This window comes from Aplidium turbinatum, chromosome 14 (assembly GCF_918807975.1).
Source record: "Aplidium turbinatum chromosome 14, kaAplTurb1.1, whole genome shotgun sequence".
NCBI classification, from domain to species: Eukaryota; Metazoa; Chordata; class Ascidiacea; order Aplousobranchia; family Polyclinidae; genus Aplidium; species Aplidium turbinatum.
The window spans coordinates 20056400-20073911 of record NC_137485.1 but is presented as its reverse complement, the minus strand read 5'-3'; the positions used below and the strand labels follow the sequence as shown (position 1 = coordinate 20073911).

Sequence of the window (17512 nt, the reverse complement as noted above, 5' to 3'; positions counted from 1 at the left end):
TAAGCAACTAAAATAATTTGTTTTACTTTTGAAGCAAATCACATTTTCACCATGAAATTTAATTTAAATCCAAACTAAGATCAAATAATTAATTAGTGGTTGAAGCGAAGCGGTTTCAAGATTTCTTTTCTTCAATCAATACCATTGTTGGTTTTCAGTTATTTAAGGTTGTCCCAACACGACGTAGTTTAACGAGGTAGTTCAATTGAAAAGGAAATAACCTGTTTTGACATTGGAGGCTACTTCAGATCACAAAGTATTGAAATCATGCTAGTGATTCATTGACCTACTATTCCAAGTGTATTCAAACGTAATGGAATGTTGTTGCTTATTTAGGAGGGTGGGTGGGTATGTTGCCTATTACGTGATTACAGCAGAAGCTAATCTTTTGTGTGAAACGTGTTATTTTGCTGGTTCAACTACAGCAAAAGCAGCAATGTACATCACAGAGATTTCTGATAAACAAAATCAAGTAATGTTTTTAGTATTTACTGTCAGCGTCAGCTAGATAAGCTTAAATGTCTATTGTGATCCAGCTTGCGGTCTCACACTGTGAAAGAAACAAACAATTTGTTTCGAGACTTTTTACTTGATTGAGAGATTGGTTGTGTTTCCGCCAATAGGCTATGCAAAATTTTAAGCACAGTAAGCTTTCCTTTTAGAATACACTAGACAAGCCAAAAACAATTGCATTACTTGAATGAACAATATTCAATGGAAATGGTCTGTCTTGAAATTGCTTCTGTTTATACAATTTTTAGCAGAAGATAAATTTTTAGAAAGCTTTCAACAAAGTTTATCAGAAAATTGAATTTCAAGCAATCGCAATCAAATCTAGAGCAAAACAACAGCAGTGTCTAGATGATTTTATAATTAAAACACTTTCTACAGCGGTGCTTTGCAATTTATTTTGACTTTGTGGCTAAGAACGATTTTACACAAAAATATTTCGAAAATGTTCTGAAAAAATAATTTAGTATATTTTGACAATAAATTTCTTACATTTGGTTTCTTTTTTCGGCTCTGATTAAATTTTTAAAAATTTGTTGTGTTTCCCTTCAAACGTAAAGCAGTGTTAGTTTGTTGTGACGTCCACGGTTATGAGGTCTACATGCACGAGAATGCAGAATTGGTCGTAAATATTCTCAAAAGAATGTTTATCGTTTCATGACTAAGGCTTGCTGGCCTTCCAAACAAAAATAAAAAATAAGATTTACATTTATTTCAATTTCGTTTTGCTTTCTAAAGTTGTTTTATTTTGCAAAGAAATAAAAAACTTTTCAAACACCAGTGGTGAAGCACAATTTGAAATTTTGACATAAAATTTCAAACTACCGTATGTTTTATTTTAGGTTTTTTCATGAATAATTGTGTTTCCAACCGCCTTTCGACAAAGGAAAAATCTTGTTTCGTATTTTCTATAAAAACGCTTTGTCTGGATGACACGAAAGAAGTAGCCTACAAACATTGTTTCTAAGCGAAAACTATTTTTTATTAATTCTTTGTCTAAGCCTGGATAGCCTTGAATATAACTGTTATTTTGTTGATGAAGGGTAGCTGAAAACATACTTAAATACACGTGTACGCCTACTTGTCAATTTTTAGTTAGCACAGCAAATATACATAGACCGTTCAACGTAACGGCCTTCCTTGGCGAAATCAACACAGCAAACTCAGAGCAGGCGACTTCAATTGAATTAAATTCAATTTTGAATGAGATTTTTGTTATTTTGCAGTTTTTTTCATAAAACACAAACAAATAACAATTCCGGGTTTTCAAACAAACGTTTATAAATATCAAAGTGCCGAAATTTTGGTGGCTTGAAGTGGTTTACATTGATTCAACATCGACTGATGATATAACAATATAAATGATCAAACAAAAATAGACCAGTTTGGTTGGCGCGGTTATGTTTACGAACTTGCATGATACGTTTCAAGATGAACAGAAAAAGAATTGTAAAGAAAAAAAGCACCGGGCCTGGGTTTTTATAAACTTAAAAAGCAATTGTTTGGCTGTTTATTCAATGTGGAAAAACGTCATTTACATATAAAAAGAAATTGTTGCAGTGCCAATCGGATATAGAGCTAAAGTTGTCAGCTGTTGCTATCAATGGCTCGTGGTTTGAGCATGAACTCGTTTGGCGGAGAACGTTCATCAAATATGAATGACTGCTCAGAGTTTCGTGACTGCGTGTAAGCAATCTTTTTTAATGTGCTGGCACTGATTCAATTCCACAGCAAGGTGCATGCCTTTAACCAGCCGTTCAAGACAAATATCAAACTTTTAGGTGTTTTCAGAGATTGCACGAGTCTAACTAGTTTGCAATTTTGGTGTAATTGTTTTAAATGTAATGGGTGCAGTGGCTAGTACTCTCTGCCAGTGCAGCAGTTGTACAACTTTAGAATGCAAAGAAGATTCTTTTGAGAGCTCAAAAGGCAGCAAATGGAAGTGTAAAACACCACCAGCTTCTTCGAAAAGTCTACTTTGCTCGGTACCTTGTGATTCGCGTTATTGCAAAGGCAGGTGCATCAACTCATCGGCTGTGAATCTTGTTTCATTGAGAAAATCTCCACGCGCCAATTGCCTAGCTAGCAAAGGCATTTACCAAAGCAGTTCTCAGGTTCAATTGTATAACGGTTGTAGCTCCTCAGAAAGTCAAGTCAGTTCGAAACAATACATTTCCCCTCTGGATTCTTACGACAGTCAAATTTTTCCATGGGATGGCTGCGATAGAACTTCGGGCAACATTATCGACCCTTCCGAGTTTAGAAATTCTGCTTTTCGGCAAATATGTGCAAAGTCCGCCAATGTTCCTCCCTACAAGTTTGAAAGAATTGTTGACAACAAATTGTCTGTGAAAGGACCTCCGACTGAAAGAAAATGTTCTAGCATATTTGCAAGGCAAAGAAAAAAGCATTCTGGCCACAGGACTTCTCGAAGTAGTCAGAACAATATTTTGCACAAAAATCAACATTTCACATCAATTGAAGGCACCGAATCTATCAGTGTTGCTTCTGAAAGTGGTGAGTTGTAAAACCTAGCGTTGAATTTCGTTATTACACCTGTGCTACTACACTACATTCTTACATACAGTTCCGTTGACTAGGAGGTGTAGGGGGTACTTTTGGACCTGGCCCCGGCATGATTTCAAGGGCCCGTAACCTTTCTAACGGGCCCGGGAACTTTAAAAAACGCGTATTTTTGGACATGTATTGCGTTTTTGTATATGGACATGGACATGTATATGCGGTGGGATGGCGCAACGGATAAGGCGTTGGCTTTCCAATTACGCAAACCTGGTTCGACTCCCGGCTTCAGCTGGTTGTTGTAAACATCGCTCACCTCTACCTAGGGTGTAATAAATTGGGTGGGCGTAGTTGCTGAAGTAAAGGCGGCCGAGAGAAAGGAACTGGCCATCCTACTCTCCTGAGTGCCGAAGGCTTAGTACAATGAGAACCTTATCTTCTCATACCCGACACTTGAATCAAGTATGGGACCCCCCTTTACCATTTTTTATTGCGTTTTTCTTAAAAACGGTCTTAATTTATGGCCCGAGGATCTCATTGGTTCTGGTTACAGGCGCCCATACAAATCAAGTTTGAGGTAAACAAAAGCTGCGATGTTGAAGGCAAAGAATGTAGTTACAGTGCTACGATTGTAAATTAAACCGTGATCAATGATTCGCCTATTTTCGTGAAGTCAAGCCACACAAGTTGTACTTACCATCACGCATCACATGTCCAGTGTCAGGTGCAGTTGTAGTATTTCAAATAGGTGACCGGACATTTCATCGAAAATGAATTGTTTGAAAATTTATCGAAACTAGGCTTTGTAGGGGAGGGCAGTGACAGTGCTATGTGGTTCGAACCCTCTACAAATCGCGACAAGAGGCCTCAAGCTAAAAACTACAAAAACATACAACTTACAGTAATATGCATATTAAAAAAGCGCATATTTGTTTAAAGGTCTCGTTATAAGGGCATATTTTCACAACAATGGTTATTTGTTGCTCCTGGTGGACCTTTTTTGTTGTTAAAAAAAGTTGCTAACCCCAATGTTTTTCTATCAGAAATTAAGCCCTTTATGCCTAATTCAGAAGTATCATAGCTCATGGTTTATTGTTACTCAAAATGCGTATTTTAACTTGGTTGTCAAGTAACGGAGCTTGTTAAAACTTCTTTGCGCTTGTTTCGCCTCCATGAAACTTGCTCTTCAACGCATCAGGATTGACAATCGTTTCTCTGGTCGCATTGAAAATATCCTGCCAGTTTATTTTTTAATTTACAATGTCACTTCAAAATAAACTTGCCTTGCAATGAGTGATGGCAGAATTTTCAAATCATCCAGCTTTTCTGCTTCAAAGAAAAAAAAAAACTCCAAGTCGTTTGGGTGGTTGTGGTTGAGTGGTACAAAGCGTAAGGTTGGATGGCTTCATCACTGAGGGCAGCATAAGGTGCGTTGCGACTTTTTACTGCCACCGCCTGACTTTGACTAAGATTTATTTCTATTTCTTAGTTTGTAGGCCTATACCAAGCAAATTCATAAGATCGTTGTGTTTTTTTGTGGTACTTTTAAATCAGTGCGTAGAGCCAAAGCTGTAGTAGAGTGGCTACTGTCCGCTCTGCAGGACGATCCTTTACGTATAGTGAACGCCGCATCATTATACCGTTTACAATTAATATTACAAACCTTTAAAAAGGCGGTATTTGTAGCAGGGCAAGAGAATCATACTTTATTAGTTACATATTCCAAGTTCAAAAACATTTACGCAAACCTGATAACGCAACGAGGGTTCCCGAGGGCAAGTTTCGAAAAGGTACCATTAAAAAATCCCCTTCGAACTTTGTTTGGTCATTACGGAAGAAAAAAAGAAGAAAAAAGTGTCAATGCAATGACTACCAGCACTCTAACCCTCCGCGCCAAGTCAGCTAGTGGCAAACCGATGAGTTAACTTAGCTATTATTTGCTTTTTTTCTTTGCTGCTCAAAGGGAATTTTTTAATGGTACCTTTTAGAAAGTTGCTTCCCGGGTCTGTGAATCAGCGTTTAAGAACCACTGTGGTGCAATATTAGCTCCTGTGGTGAAATATTAGCTCCTGTGGTGCAATATTAGCTTTACCCCAGTTTCAATAGAAAACCGCTATAGAAACAAAGTCTTAAGATGTTATATATCATTCACAAAAAAAATTCAGCAATTAAAGCAGATACCACAAGCTATGCTGGTTCTGCTAAAATCTCTGCATTTCTAATGGATGTTGTCAGATTTGGAGCCGATTTTACCTGGGGCCTACTCCGGTCGGAGGGCTGTTCCTCGATTGTAGGAAAGAGAGTAACTTTTGGTAGTTTTCTATAAAGATTTTGCAAAATACTGTCTCTATTAACGTTCTTGTTTTTGCAATAAGCTGTTGTTCCAATAAGGTACTCTCGTTTAACCTGTACAATGCTGATACAATGATGGTCTAACTCACTGGTTAAAATGTCAACACCCGACGTCAATCATGAGGTGATTAACTCCTTGTCTTCCACTTGTCTTAACTCCTTGTCCTAGCTCCTTGTCTTCGTTTTCACTTTATTTGCTCTTTCGAGGGTTGAGCAACTCTATCTTTTACCACCTTTGAGGCTGTGGCGACTTCCTGGTTAGAGCTGATAGAAAAAAAATTAAAAGCTAATGATGGAAAAAGAATCGAAATAAAAGAAAACGCAATCAAGACCAAGAGATTTTGCGTCCAAACGAAACAAGACGTTACTAAATAACGAACATAGCTCAAAGCTACAATTTTTGGTTGTGATGTGTTTTTGACGTTCAGAGATGTTTCTTTTACGTTTGGAGTTGACAAAAAAGCAAAATTGCGTTTGAATTTCGAAACAAATCGTCACTGAGAAACTTATTTCGAAATAAATTACAACCAAGACATTTTGCGTTGCAATGATGACATGGCAGAGATGGTGACAACTTCCATGAGGAAATGTTAGTCCTCCCTTGGCTAACTTAGTCGCGAACACAATTTTGTGTTGTAGCACTGTATTGTTGTGATGTACGTTTTTACGTTTATTTTACGTTTTAGAACGTTAGAATAATAAAACTTTATTTGAAGTTTGTTTGCCTTGGTTTTTAAAAAGAAACTTTTAGCTCGTTTGGTGTTACTAGAAATACGATTTGAACAGCGAAGTATACCTGGAGGGTTTCCACATTTAGAAGTTGTTCGTGTTTGCAGTAGCGTTACTCGTCTATTTCATGCGGTGGCTTCGTATCAAACTCAAAACCAAGTTAGCTTCAAGTGAGAATTTATGAACGCCATTTCCTGTATGAATCGATAACAGCGGATACAACCTTGTGGTGTGCGATATAGACACGCGTTCATTAATCACAAACACTCGTTTCTCAGCAATACCACTTGCTCATGCAATGCAAACGGTTAAGGTGTTTTCAAAACTAAGTAATTCCTTGTAGAGCAGCTGATCTCAGCGTGCACCAAGTTGTTTTTACAATTACAGTCGGATAAGATTTGAATGTGCTTTTTTATTTTTATTTTCCCCTCGTTTTGGCTGTAAGCTATAGTACTGTAAATGCCAGCTGGCCATTCATGGGTGTGACTGGTGTGAGTAACACAATTAAAAAGGTTAAGCTATTATGAGCAAAATGGTTGGAACGCCTGGTTAATCTAATCAAAAAATAAAGAGCCCAAAATGTAGATACCAAACTAATGTTCAGCAAACAAACGTTTCGAAAACTATACTGTCTTCATCTTCAGTGTTATAAACATAAGCAATCAGTGTTATAAATGTAAGCAAATGTCATCTTCACATTTATAACACTGAAGATGAAGACAATATAGTTTTCGAAACGTTTGTTTGCTGAACATGAGTTTGGTATCTACTTTTTGGGCTCTTTATTTTTTGATTAGATTAAGCTATTACATTTTCGTAATTCTATCTCCCTTGACTCAGTGACAGTTGGCAGTAGCCTATACCCTACAACAAAACTGATAATGTCATTTATTCAATCAGACAGATTGCTCCACGATTTTACCTGAACTTGAGTCCAGGAGTCTAGCAACAATAATAAAAGAATGCTCCGATCATCGCTCTATTTGCCCTATATTTTATGCATCGAAATTCTTCTGGGAGTTATTTTCAAACAAACAGGCTACACCTAATTATTTAAACAAGTTTGCTGATTCTTAATTCTCCTTTAGGTAAAGTCCAAGAAGCGTAGATGTTGTTCTTAAATATATCTTTGCAACTCTGTGGAAACAATAAAACAAGGATATATTTTTGTTTTGTTGATCATTATTATCATACAAAATCATTTGACAGAATAAAAATAACAATTAAATGAAATTATGAAGGGAACAGGAAATCCGAAAAATTTACAAAAAACTGCATCCTTTTTCAAAGCATTAAGATTCAGAAGGGTATGGGAAATATCGTGACAGGAGAAGTCAATATAGCAGAAAAGCGCTGAAAAGGAGCAATTGAAAGATGGCTCTGATCCAACAGAAAATTGAGGTTAATTGGTGATGCAATGCACTACAAATTAATGCCAGACCGTCCCAATTCGCACTCTAAAAGAGTTAAAGATAAAGAAGAGGATAGAAAATTAATTACATCGCCGGTATGTGCAGTGGGTCTCCTGGAGGAGAATAACGAGGGCCTGATGTTTTGTGGCCAGGTACTTGATGATGCTGAGTTTGCTGGCCGCAATGCCCTCAGTGTTCAAGCTACAGTACGGTGGTCGTCGGTACTTTTCGACAGAGGAGCTGCCTCGCCCTGAGAAGGGCGTTTCCCTATCCACCCTGCGCTGAACCCGGGCCTGCTCTAAATACCGGGCCGATCGATCGCCGGTATAAGACAATGAACTCGATCTTACATGATCACGATGATAAGAAAATTACTGTATTCATTGTTTGTCGTTAATTGGGAATTGTCTGAGATGTGTTACTCAACTATACACACTAAGCGTTAAACAGCGTTGCTTGACTTGATAATAATTTTTGTGGTCAAACAACATTGTCACATGTTTTAAGTTTATTCTTCCATCTTTAGGAAGTGACCGATTAAGAGACCACAACCCTGAAACTCACATTCTATCGGCTTCATCAGCCACTGATATGGATGACTGGATCAAAGCGGTCCGGAGAGTAATCTTGTCGCCTTTTGGAGGAGGTGAGAGAGGATTGTAGACATCGATATCAACGTATTGTTGTCTTAACTGGTGTGACTAATCGTTGTTATTGTTGTTCTAAGCACTTGTCACTCCTGTATTCTTACCAACATTCTACTCGCAATGCCAAGTAAAGTGCTGAGTCGATTATTTTGACAGACCGCGAACAGTGTTTATTGTTGCACTGTAATCTTTCCCATGGTATTGGAAACAAACATGTAGGCCTATTTGTTCTGGGCAATAATGATCTCAAGTTCCAGAACGAACTTGATGTGCGTCGTTGGATAATAATGTTACGCAACCTGTCGCCTTATTCTATAACAACTTGTTATGCTTTTACAACCCTTTTTTATCGTTTCAAATTGATAATGATTTAATTTGCATGAAACGGTTAGAATTAAGAACTGCTCAGACGCTAACACCGATTAGACTTCAGATTAAGAGTTTGAAAACTCTTAATTGTGGACTCTTTTAATCTGTTGAAAACTCTTTTAATCTTCGTGTTCATAAGGAAATTTCTTTTTCCAAGGAATATTTGGACAAAGTTTGGCCGAGACGATGCAATACGACAGCCGTCATGATCTAACGTCCGGAAGATTGGTATCGAGCGATCAAGGTGCCCCCCGCAGGGTGCCCATAATTGTCGAAAAGTGCATTGAATTTATTCGCAGCAACAATGGCTTGACCGAGGAAGGTTTATTCAGACTTCCCGGAGAAACTAACGAAGTCAAAGAGTTACAAGACGCTTTTGATATGGGTGAAAGACCAGTGTTTCCAAAGTAAGATTTTTGTGCGTAATGTGTTAAAAACCAAAGTTGGCTGTATGTAGGTGTTGGTTTATAAAGAATGCATTTTTTCGCTTGGTCAATGTCAGTGCTCCAATTATATTGGTTGGTTTGGGATGCACAGAGTGTTCATGAGATTCAAACTTGGAAGAAATACTAAGAGTTTTTTTATGCAGGACCACAGACGTCCACACGGTGGCGTCCCTCCTCAAGGGATACCTTCGTGAACTTCCGGAGCCAGTGGTTCCATTTGAAAGCTACGAACATCTCATCTCAGCAGCTAAGTTGTCTCAAAATGAAGGCTCCTGTCAGTCAAATACAGCTGCAGAGGCAGATCTTGCAACAAACGAAGAGGAAGTGAAGCAAATTATCAAAGATCAGCTCACTCGTATTCCACAAGAAAATTTTCATTTATTGGGGTAGGTAGTTGCGTGCCGTAAACTTTGCTTGTTCCGTTTGTTTAACAACTTTCTAGCTTTTGTCGAAGGCTGTTATCTTCCAATTATTATAGGTAATTTAAAAAACGAAAAAAATCATTTTTGTTGTTAACTTCAAAGTATTTTTGCAGTTGCAATATCATTTTGTTGACATGAATGTGAAGATTTTGATAAAAGCCCAGTAACCTCTTTTCATTCTTGAAAGTTCGTCATTCTTTCGACAGATATCTCTGTCATTTCCTCGATGAAGTGCAGCAGCATTCCTCTCAAAACAAGATGGACATCTCCAACCTTTCCATGGTATTCGGCCCCAACATCATGAGAGCGAAAAGTGGCGATGCACTCTCCATGATGGCAGACACCAATAACGTGCAGCATACCATATTCCTGTTCATCTCCAACCACTTGTAAGTGTGGAATAAAGTTGAGCCGTTTCCTTGGATATGCAACCAAATGTACCGCATCGTATTCTGCTCAAAAGCGTTTTCCTAATTAACAACACATTCGTCGTTTAGTATTTCTAAACAAGGTGTTGAATGTTGTCCCTTATGAGACAAAATGGCAGTTGTGCTTTATTTATTGAAAAGTTTATTGAAAAGAGTAACTTACATAGGCCGTGGTTACTGATGGTGTTTAAATGGCCTAAATACCTCGGCCTTCCCAAAACCGATGAACAGCCAAATCGAGGCTTATTTTTTGCAGGTTTTTCTTTCCTGAAGCGGAAACCTCTACCAGATTAAGTTTTCCTTTTACTCCAGATCTTGTACAAGATGAGACAGTTGTTAGCAAAACGAAAGTTTATGATGCAGAGAACCATGGTGTTAAGAACGCCACTGATGACAGCGGAACTGGGTCCATGGTTCCTACTCCAGAGAGTACTCACAAGCGAGCACCCCCAATTCCAGCTGTACCCCCGCCGATCAGAAATAAACCTTACAAGGGTTTAAGACGCAAACAAAGCGGGCAGTTGGAAACGCACGAAACCATAGTGTCCCCCAGTGACAGAGATAGAAGATCTAATTATGACAATTCCGCTTCGACACTCACTTCCAGCTCAGAGATGAATTCTAATAAAATGATAGATTCACAAACGAACAGCAGGTGGCGACAAGGAGTAGCGGGTGACGAAACTTGCAATGAGCAACTACCTGGCAGGACACGTCAGCAATTGCATTCCGTTAGTACAGTGCCTGATGCGACGTTACCGTTGACACGCGTCGGGGCTGAGAACGTTGCCTCACCCGATTCAGACCTCTCACAACCTTTTGAAAATGTTGTGAGTTCTCAATACCCAGCGCACTCTCGTACCAAGCGACCGAAACCAGTCCGATATATTTCCCAAAACGCCACGGATGAAGAATCAAACACCGAATCTGTTCCTCCTGAAGAGCATGCAATTTCAACCCGTTCTAGTCTTCGTGGTGATCTTTTGGCCAACTCTGAATCTTCTAGCATGAGAAACCACCCCCGCTCTTCATCGTATCCTGTCACAAAGTACGCCACAACAGGGAGGAACAACCCCTTAGTTGGTGTCCAACAAGGAGTGAATCGGCGCTCCTTGGCCTCCGAAAGCGACGGATTATCTTCATCAGCGATTCCCACAGTTCCGCTGCGGAATCATAGAAAATTGAAGAAAGATGTACAAGGCCAGGTAAAATTACTGGTTTGATAGAAACGTTTTTATTAATTAAAACATTTTGAAGCTCAATCTCAATTTACTATGTGGCTGACTGTAGCATGAATTGATAGTGACAGGTATGTGATTCGCTGATGTGGCGATTAACACAAAAGGTTCGTTAAAACGCACGTGCGTGTTTGCAAGTCGTTATTTATCGACAAAACATCGCGATGGGCATAAAAGTAATATTTGAATTTTTTCAAGCCACAAAAAAAATTAGTTTCTAAAAACCTTTCTAAATTATTTATATGTTGTGAAATATTTTGCTGTTTTTGTACAAGTTTATAGATAAAAATGCTTTCCTCTTGTGCGTTAGCTGCGTATCAAGGGTTCCACTATGTCCTAACGGTTCCACCGTTTATTGGTTGGGTTATCTGATTCTGATATGAACGACAACAACATTCTCAATACAGTTACCAGAAAGCCACCAACAAACTCCAAACTCCGTAGATTTCTCTGGTGATTCCACTCACGTCATACCAGAAAGACTTTCGACGATGACGTCAGCAACAGCTGCAAGCGATGGCGGTCGCCCATTGTCGTACAAGGAGATGGAACAACAAATCCTTATGCTCAAGGTAGTTCACGATGAAAGCTTGCTACCATAAGAACTTAGGTTTGGAACAATTTGCTTGAGCTTGAACATCCCAGAAGCCGCTACATGACGATGCAAAGAATTGTTTGTGCTCGTTTTTTTAAGTTATAAAAATAAACTAATTGTTTTATTTTATAACAAACAGACATCTATATTAAAGTAAACAATAAAATTCTATTTGCGTAAGACTATACTGAAGAAGTCACACTTGTGTGGCGAAAGTTTATAGTTTAATAAATTGATTTTTCTGATTGGTGTGATATTGTTTACTTTATTTCAAATGTTTTGTCACACCGCGCATCCTGTTGAATCATCAGTTGAATTATAAGAAAGTTTGATGAAAAGTTTACGAAGTTTTGTTTTGGAAAGACATCTATAAATTGTTTTTTTTTTTTGCGTAATTAACTGGACATGTAAAAAGTTTTCGGACATTTTAACCCATTTTTTGCAACTCTGGTTTCACCAAACTTGCACTCATCCCTTAAGAGTCTTTGGCATCGTTCAATGAATTTTAAACTGCTCTTGAAATCTCAGTCACATCTTATGCGAAACTACTTATGCCGAACTGGTGGCACAGTTCACTGATAAATTTACAGGACTAATGTGAAACTAAACGAATTCATGAAAGAAAAATCAGCCACATTTAGTTCTACCTGCAACAATTGTACGTGCCGTGGTTTTAATGTCAAACAATACAAACGAGAAGATTGAAAAACAAGGACAAAAAGCATTGTTGACATCACCATTACCAAAAAAAAATTCACAAAAGAATGTATTTTTATGCATAAATTAATTATTCTTATAAGTTGTTATCCGTTTGTTTTAACTTACAAATATTAATTCTGCTATTTAATTGACATGCTTGTACATTGCATGTTGCCTACTGGTGCTGTACTCTTGGTACATTAGAAGCAACTATAAAATGTATAATAGGGAATGAACCACTTTCATTCGTTTAGAATGAACTTCAAAATCAACGATTGGAGCATGAAAAAAGATCCCGGATGTTAGAAGAGCACTATGTCATGAAGATGAAGTCCTCCACGTCTGGTTCCGCTTTTTCTACTCCGCCAGTGGCATCCAGCTGCTCGTATGGTCGGCCAATCGTCCCATCCAAGCCGAGCTTCCTACCGAGATCGAGCATAGGAGAAGGTGAGAAGATGTTTGTGTTTGTAACAAAAGACCTGCCTTGCTACTTCATTGCGTTTAGAAATTGGCATTAACGCTGTCGGATTGTCGGCGACGGCAATTTCTATCAAAGTCTTTTTATTCCTTCGCGTAGTTCTGTGAGGTCTTTGTTGTGTGTTTTAGTTGATCTTAGCTTTTCATTAGTTTGAAAAGTATTACGTCACTGGACTCCAAAGGAAGAAATTTTTGTGAAAATCATCCAAACGTGCCTAGGTTAGATTGCTTCTTGAGAAATTAAACGTTCTTACTCATTGACTAGTTCGAAGTTATGCCACTGATATGCACAAACATTATAATCGTTAATGCTTTGAGTCTTCGATAAGTTTACACACTTTGAGCAAAAACGTGATTCAAAGCCTTTGTGGTATAAAAACGTTAGTTTTGTAAAAAGTTACTATAATCCAGAGAATTAGTGAATCCAAGGGGGGCACTGATCTACACCAGCATCAAATGTTGCACTTGAGGATAAACGTGGTTTGTGCTTGGTGCAATGGTCTATTTTCGTGCCCGGGCTTGGTAGTTGTAGTACCTGGCCACAAACCGTATTTAAATCGAAACTTTGTCGCAAATTTTGCAAATTTTTATCCAATTGATTGGCTTTCAATGTCAAATATTTTCCTCCTCTCAGATTCCACATTAGGCTCTAAAGAGGAGACCTCTCTGGAAAAGATGCCATCGCGTGCGAGAACTGCCAGCACCGAGTCCCAACCAGATATCAGGTACAGTCAGTAGCGATGATAAGGGGCTACTTTGGGACCAGGGACCGGATCGTTTCCAGGGGGCCCGAAATTTGAGAAACCGCCGCGTATTCTCTGGATGTGATGCGTTTTTAAAAGTATTTTGATTTGGGGCCAGAGGATCTCATCAGTACCGGGCCCAAAATCTCCTCTCAACGGCCCTGGGTACAGTTGTCTATGTTCCTAACTAGGTGCACTTATCTTCAAGTGAAATATTAAACTGAGTCTTGCATCTATTTCTTTGTGGCAGCAGCTGCTCCACAATGTTTCCAGCCTAAATCTAAGTAAGTTGAAAACTTGAAAGTATAACTCGTAACGACAATTGAGGAATGAATTGTTAATATTTTACTTGTTTTGTGTGACTTTTAAAATAAATATGTTTTATGCTGTTGCGTTGCTTATTTTTTTATATGTTTGTACTGTAGTACACCAAGGCGAGCTCCCTATTTTCTACTAACCTCTATACTTTCTACTAAACCACTTTGAAAAAGGTTGCCAGAAGAACTGTGGTTTGATAAACAAATTAGAAGATAGCTGTTTGCTTCGCAGATACAAAGAAGAAGTCAAACGCCACGAAATAACCAAAATTAAATTAGGAAACGCACAGATAGGACTACGCCATGCGGAGGAAAGAAACAGAGAGTTGCAAAAAGAAATGGAAAGATTTTTCAATGCGTTTGGAGGGTAAAGATCTGTTATTGCAATGAACACATTTTTAAAATAACTAATCTTTTTTCGATTTAGAGCAATTATGTTTTTTTTCAGTTTGTTAAACTTTTATTTCACATTTTATGAAAAATGGAAATACACTTGTTGGAACATAACTGAAAAATGTTACCTTCTAAGAATTTCACCCTTCACAGAACTTTTTTTTCTATTTCAGGGCTCCTGACGTTGACGATGCTTAAAGTGCGCCATGTAGAGTGCAGTTTTATCAAGTAATTCTTCCGTTGCGTGGCGCCACTTGTTTACCATGCACTGAATTTAATGTAACCCAAGGTTTCAAACCTGGTGAGAATTTCGCGGTTTTGTTTCACCTCGGTTGTTAATCATCATTACGATGGAATGTGACGTCGTTACGCATGAACAATGTTGGTTTGTGATGTTTAGTTTGTGCAACGCTGCGCAAGTATTGTTGCTGTGTGAAGCTGAACATTGCGCAATATTCTATCTCGAATAGTTGCATTGGCAACGCCAATCTTTCGTAAATCGTTGGGTTACTTTCCCCATCGGTTATTTTTTTGCATAGATTCAACGTCTGCAAACATTGAATCAGTTCACAAAAGGATTAATTCGCTAGTTCGATCGTCTACTGACCAAATATCGTAGCTAGATTTTGCAAACAGTGTTGCTATAGTAACATTCTTGCCACGTCATATCCGGTTGTGTCTTGCCTCATATTCTGCCGCTTTATTTCTGTGTTGATCTATTCCTCTATGCATTCTAACCTCCACACAAGACAATCATACAAGAGTTATAGTATCCAGTGGTTCTCAAACTTTTTCAGCTTGTGGCACATTAGAAAAAGTATAAAACGCACGCGGCACACTTACAAAAGAAGAAAAGTTGCTTTAAAAAATAATTATTTTCACGTGTCAATGGGTTGGATGTGCTTGTTTATACCAATATAAGCTTCGACTGAAACGAGGTTGTATTGTTGACAAACATATACCCGAATTTCATCGTCAATTTCAAGCAGTCTCTCTCGTTTACAGCTTTTAATTTCAGTCAAAACAGAAAAGCCATGTTCACATAGCCATGAAGATGCAAATGGCAATATCATTTTGATTGCTTTTGCACGGATCATGAAATAGAATTTGGAAGCAGACAGCCAAAACACATCCAAGTTTTTTTGTGGAAACAGCGTTTGAAAAAATTAGTCGTTTCGTAAATCAATGAGCTGTTCTTCTGCAGAAAGATTGCTTGATTCATTGCTCCCAAATGGTAGGAAGTAATGTTAGCAATAGCAATAGCTAACATAGCAGCCCAATAGTGACGTGGCAATTACCCTGCTGTATCGGCAATGCCATAATTGGTTTCATCGTCACATGTGCTTATTTATCATCTATTGAAGGAGTTAAAGCGCTTTTAAGTCGCATGCTTGTCTGAATGGCTTATTTTAAATATTTATACAGTTCGTTTCCAAAATTTCAAAAAGATTCGCGGCACACTTGAGAATCTGTGGCGGCACACTAGTGTGCCGCGGCACACAGTTTGAGAATCACTGGGTTATACCTTTGTTGTGAACGAAGCAAAGTACCAAGCATAACAAGGCGTTGTCAACAAGCATTTTGTACTTTTCAGCGAGCTGCTGTTTACTGTATTAATTTGATAGTAACATTGATATATATACAAAGTTGCAACCATCCACACAAGTAAATATAAAGAAATGACTTGATTATAGTAACATCCTGGCGATCATTGCTGTTCAATTCTACCAAACCTATCTTCTTGCTGTTAACTTTTCAAGGTTTGCAATTAATTTTATATGAATATTGCCGTTTATGAAGTATTTGTATTTTCAATTTGACGTTTCAAAAATCAACCCAATGGAGCTGTGTCTAGTGTCTACCATTTATCAATTTATTTGCTTGCCCAAAGGGTTATTGTGAAAAGACGAATAGAGTTAAAAGCGGATTATTGCTGCGGCGTGAAAAATCGTAACATTTTAAACTTTAAAGTACGGACTGCAGTTGCTTTTCGTTTGGCTGTGATTTCTGTTCAATCGCGTTTAAAAATTACAAAATGTTTTCAAGGTTGTCGATGTTTTGTTAACAAGAGTTGACTTTCAGTAGGTGTTGCTTTCAAATAATTTAATTGTAATGTTTATTATTTTCGTACGCAGCTGTGTTGTGATGCTGGCGATCCAGACAGCAAAATCTGTCATTTTTACATTGATTCAACGATGAATCAATGTAAACATGACAGATTTTGCGATCGAAAGGTTTGCCAATGCAATTGTGATCACAAGCTTCGCAGTTCTTTCGTAGATCGTACTTTTTACTCAAAGTTCTGTTTCACTTTATTACTGTATTCGTTTTTGGCGTTTAGTTTGCTTAAAGTTGGTTAGGCAACGTTGTTTACTGTAAAGTGTTAACGATTTTCTTTGGTTAAACATCGACGTTGCACGTTCAATCAACATCAGGTTACCTTTGATCAATGCAAAATTGGTAAAATGCGCCACAAAGTTTAAGTTATTATCTCTTGAGCGCGAGGCAGAGGTTGTGGTGTTTCCCCTGATTGGAGATTGCAATTGAAGGAAATGTCTATTTTCAATTCCCTCACACTGGTAGCGAGACTGGCTTCAAGTCCCCCTTGGTGCTGTGAGGGTGCAACCAACCATCGGGCAATGACTGCACTGCTGCTGTAAATATGTAATTTTTACATTCATCAAACGTTAAAGCAATATTGCCGAAAAGAGCCACTTTTTATGCCATTGCAACGTCAACATATGAACTAATGTCACAAGTTTAAACATTTGTCTGATAAATTAAGTCGATAGTTCTTTCGTTTTGTGTTTTTGTTTTTCTTTTGTTCAAATACAAACTTCTATCTTGGTTTGTCGCCACCCATAGTTCAGGAGCCGCTTAACTTTATATACGTAAAGGTCAGGCGATGTGGATGGAAGTATGGATTTTGGAATCCCACTTTAACATGTTTATCTACTAGCAGGCGACCATACTAGTGACATGCTTTAAAAGATATAAGCTACTGGACAGAAGTCGTTGCACGGTTCTTTTTGCGTGTCTTGTGTTACAGACTTTTTTCTAGACCAGAGGATTTCAGCCTTTTCCACCACAATCCTCTCAGAGCAATCAATATAGTCTCGCGACCCCCCATAAAAATATTCAACAAAAGCGAACCAAGTTTGGTTCACAACGAGATGCCCTTTTGTCTCGTTTTGGTGTTCTTGTCCAAACTTCTA

At 38.2% G+C, this 17512-nt stretch overlaps 1 protein-coding gene across 1 annotated transcript in view; it reads left to right on the top strand.

Moving 5' to 3' along the window:
• LOC145782978 (uncharacterized) overlaps positions 1–17144 on the top strand; it is a 41408-nt gene extending 24264 nt beyond the window's left edge. Inside the window, exons 4-13 of the mRNA XM_082594736.1 lie at positions 8050–8169; positions 8697–8946; positions 9129–9371; positions 9614–9796; positions 10092–11040; positions 11481–11645; positions 12622–12814; positions 13479–13569; positions 14137–14271; positions 14471–17144. Of these exons, the coding sequence (XP_082450862.1) occupies positions 8050–8169; positions 8697–8946; positions 9129–9371; positions 9614–9796; positions 10092–11040; positions 11481–11645; positions 12622–12814; positions 13479–13569; positions 14137–14271; positions 14471–14495 (2354 nt within the window). The 3' untranslated portion in view covers positions 14496–17144. The remainder of the gene's footprint in view (positions 1–8049; positions 8170–8696; positions 8947–9128; positions 9372–9613; positions 9797–10091; positions 11041–11480; positions 11646–12621; positions 12815–13478; positions 13570–14136; positions 14272–14470) is intronic.
• The last annotated feature ends 368 nt before the right edge of the window (positions 17145–17512 follow it).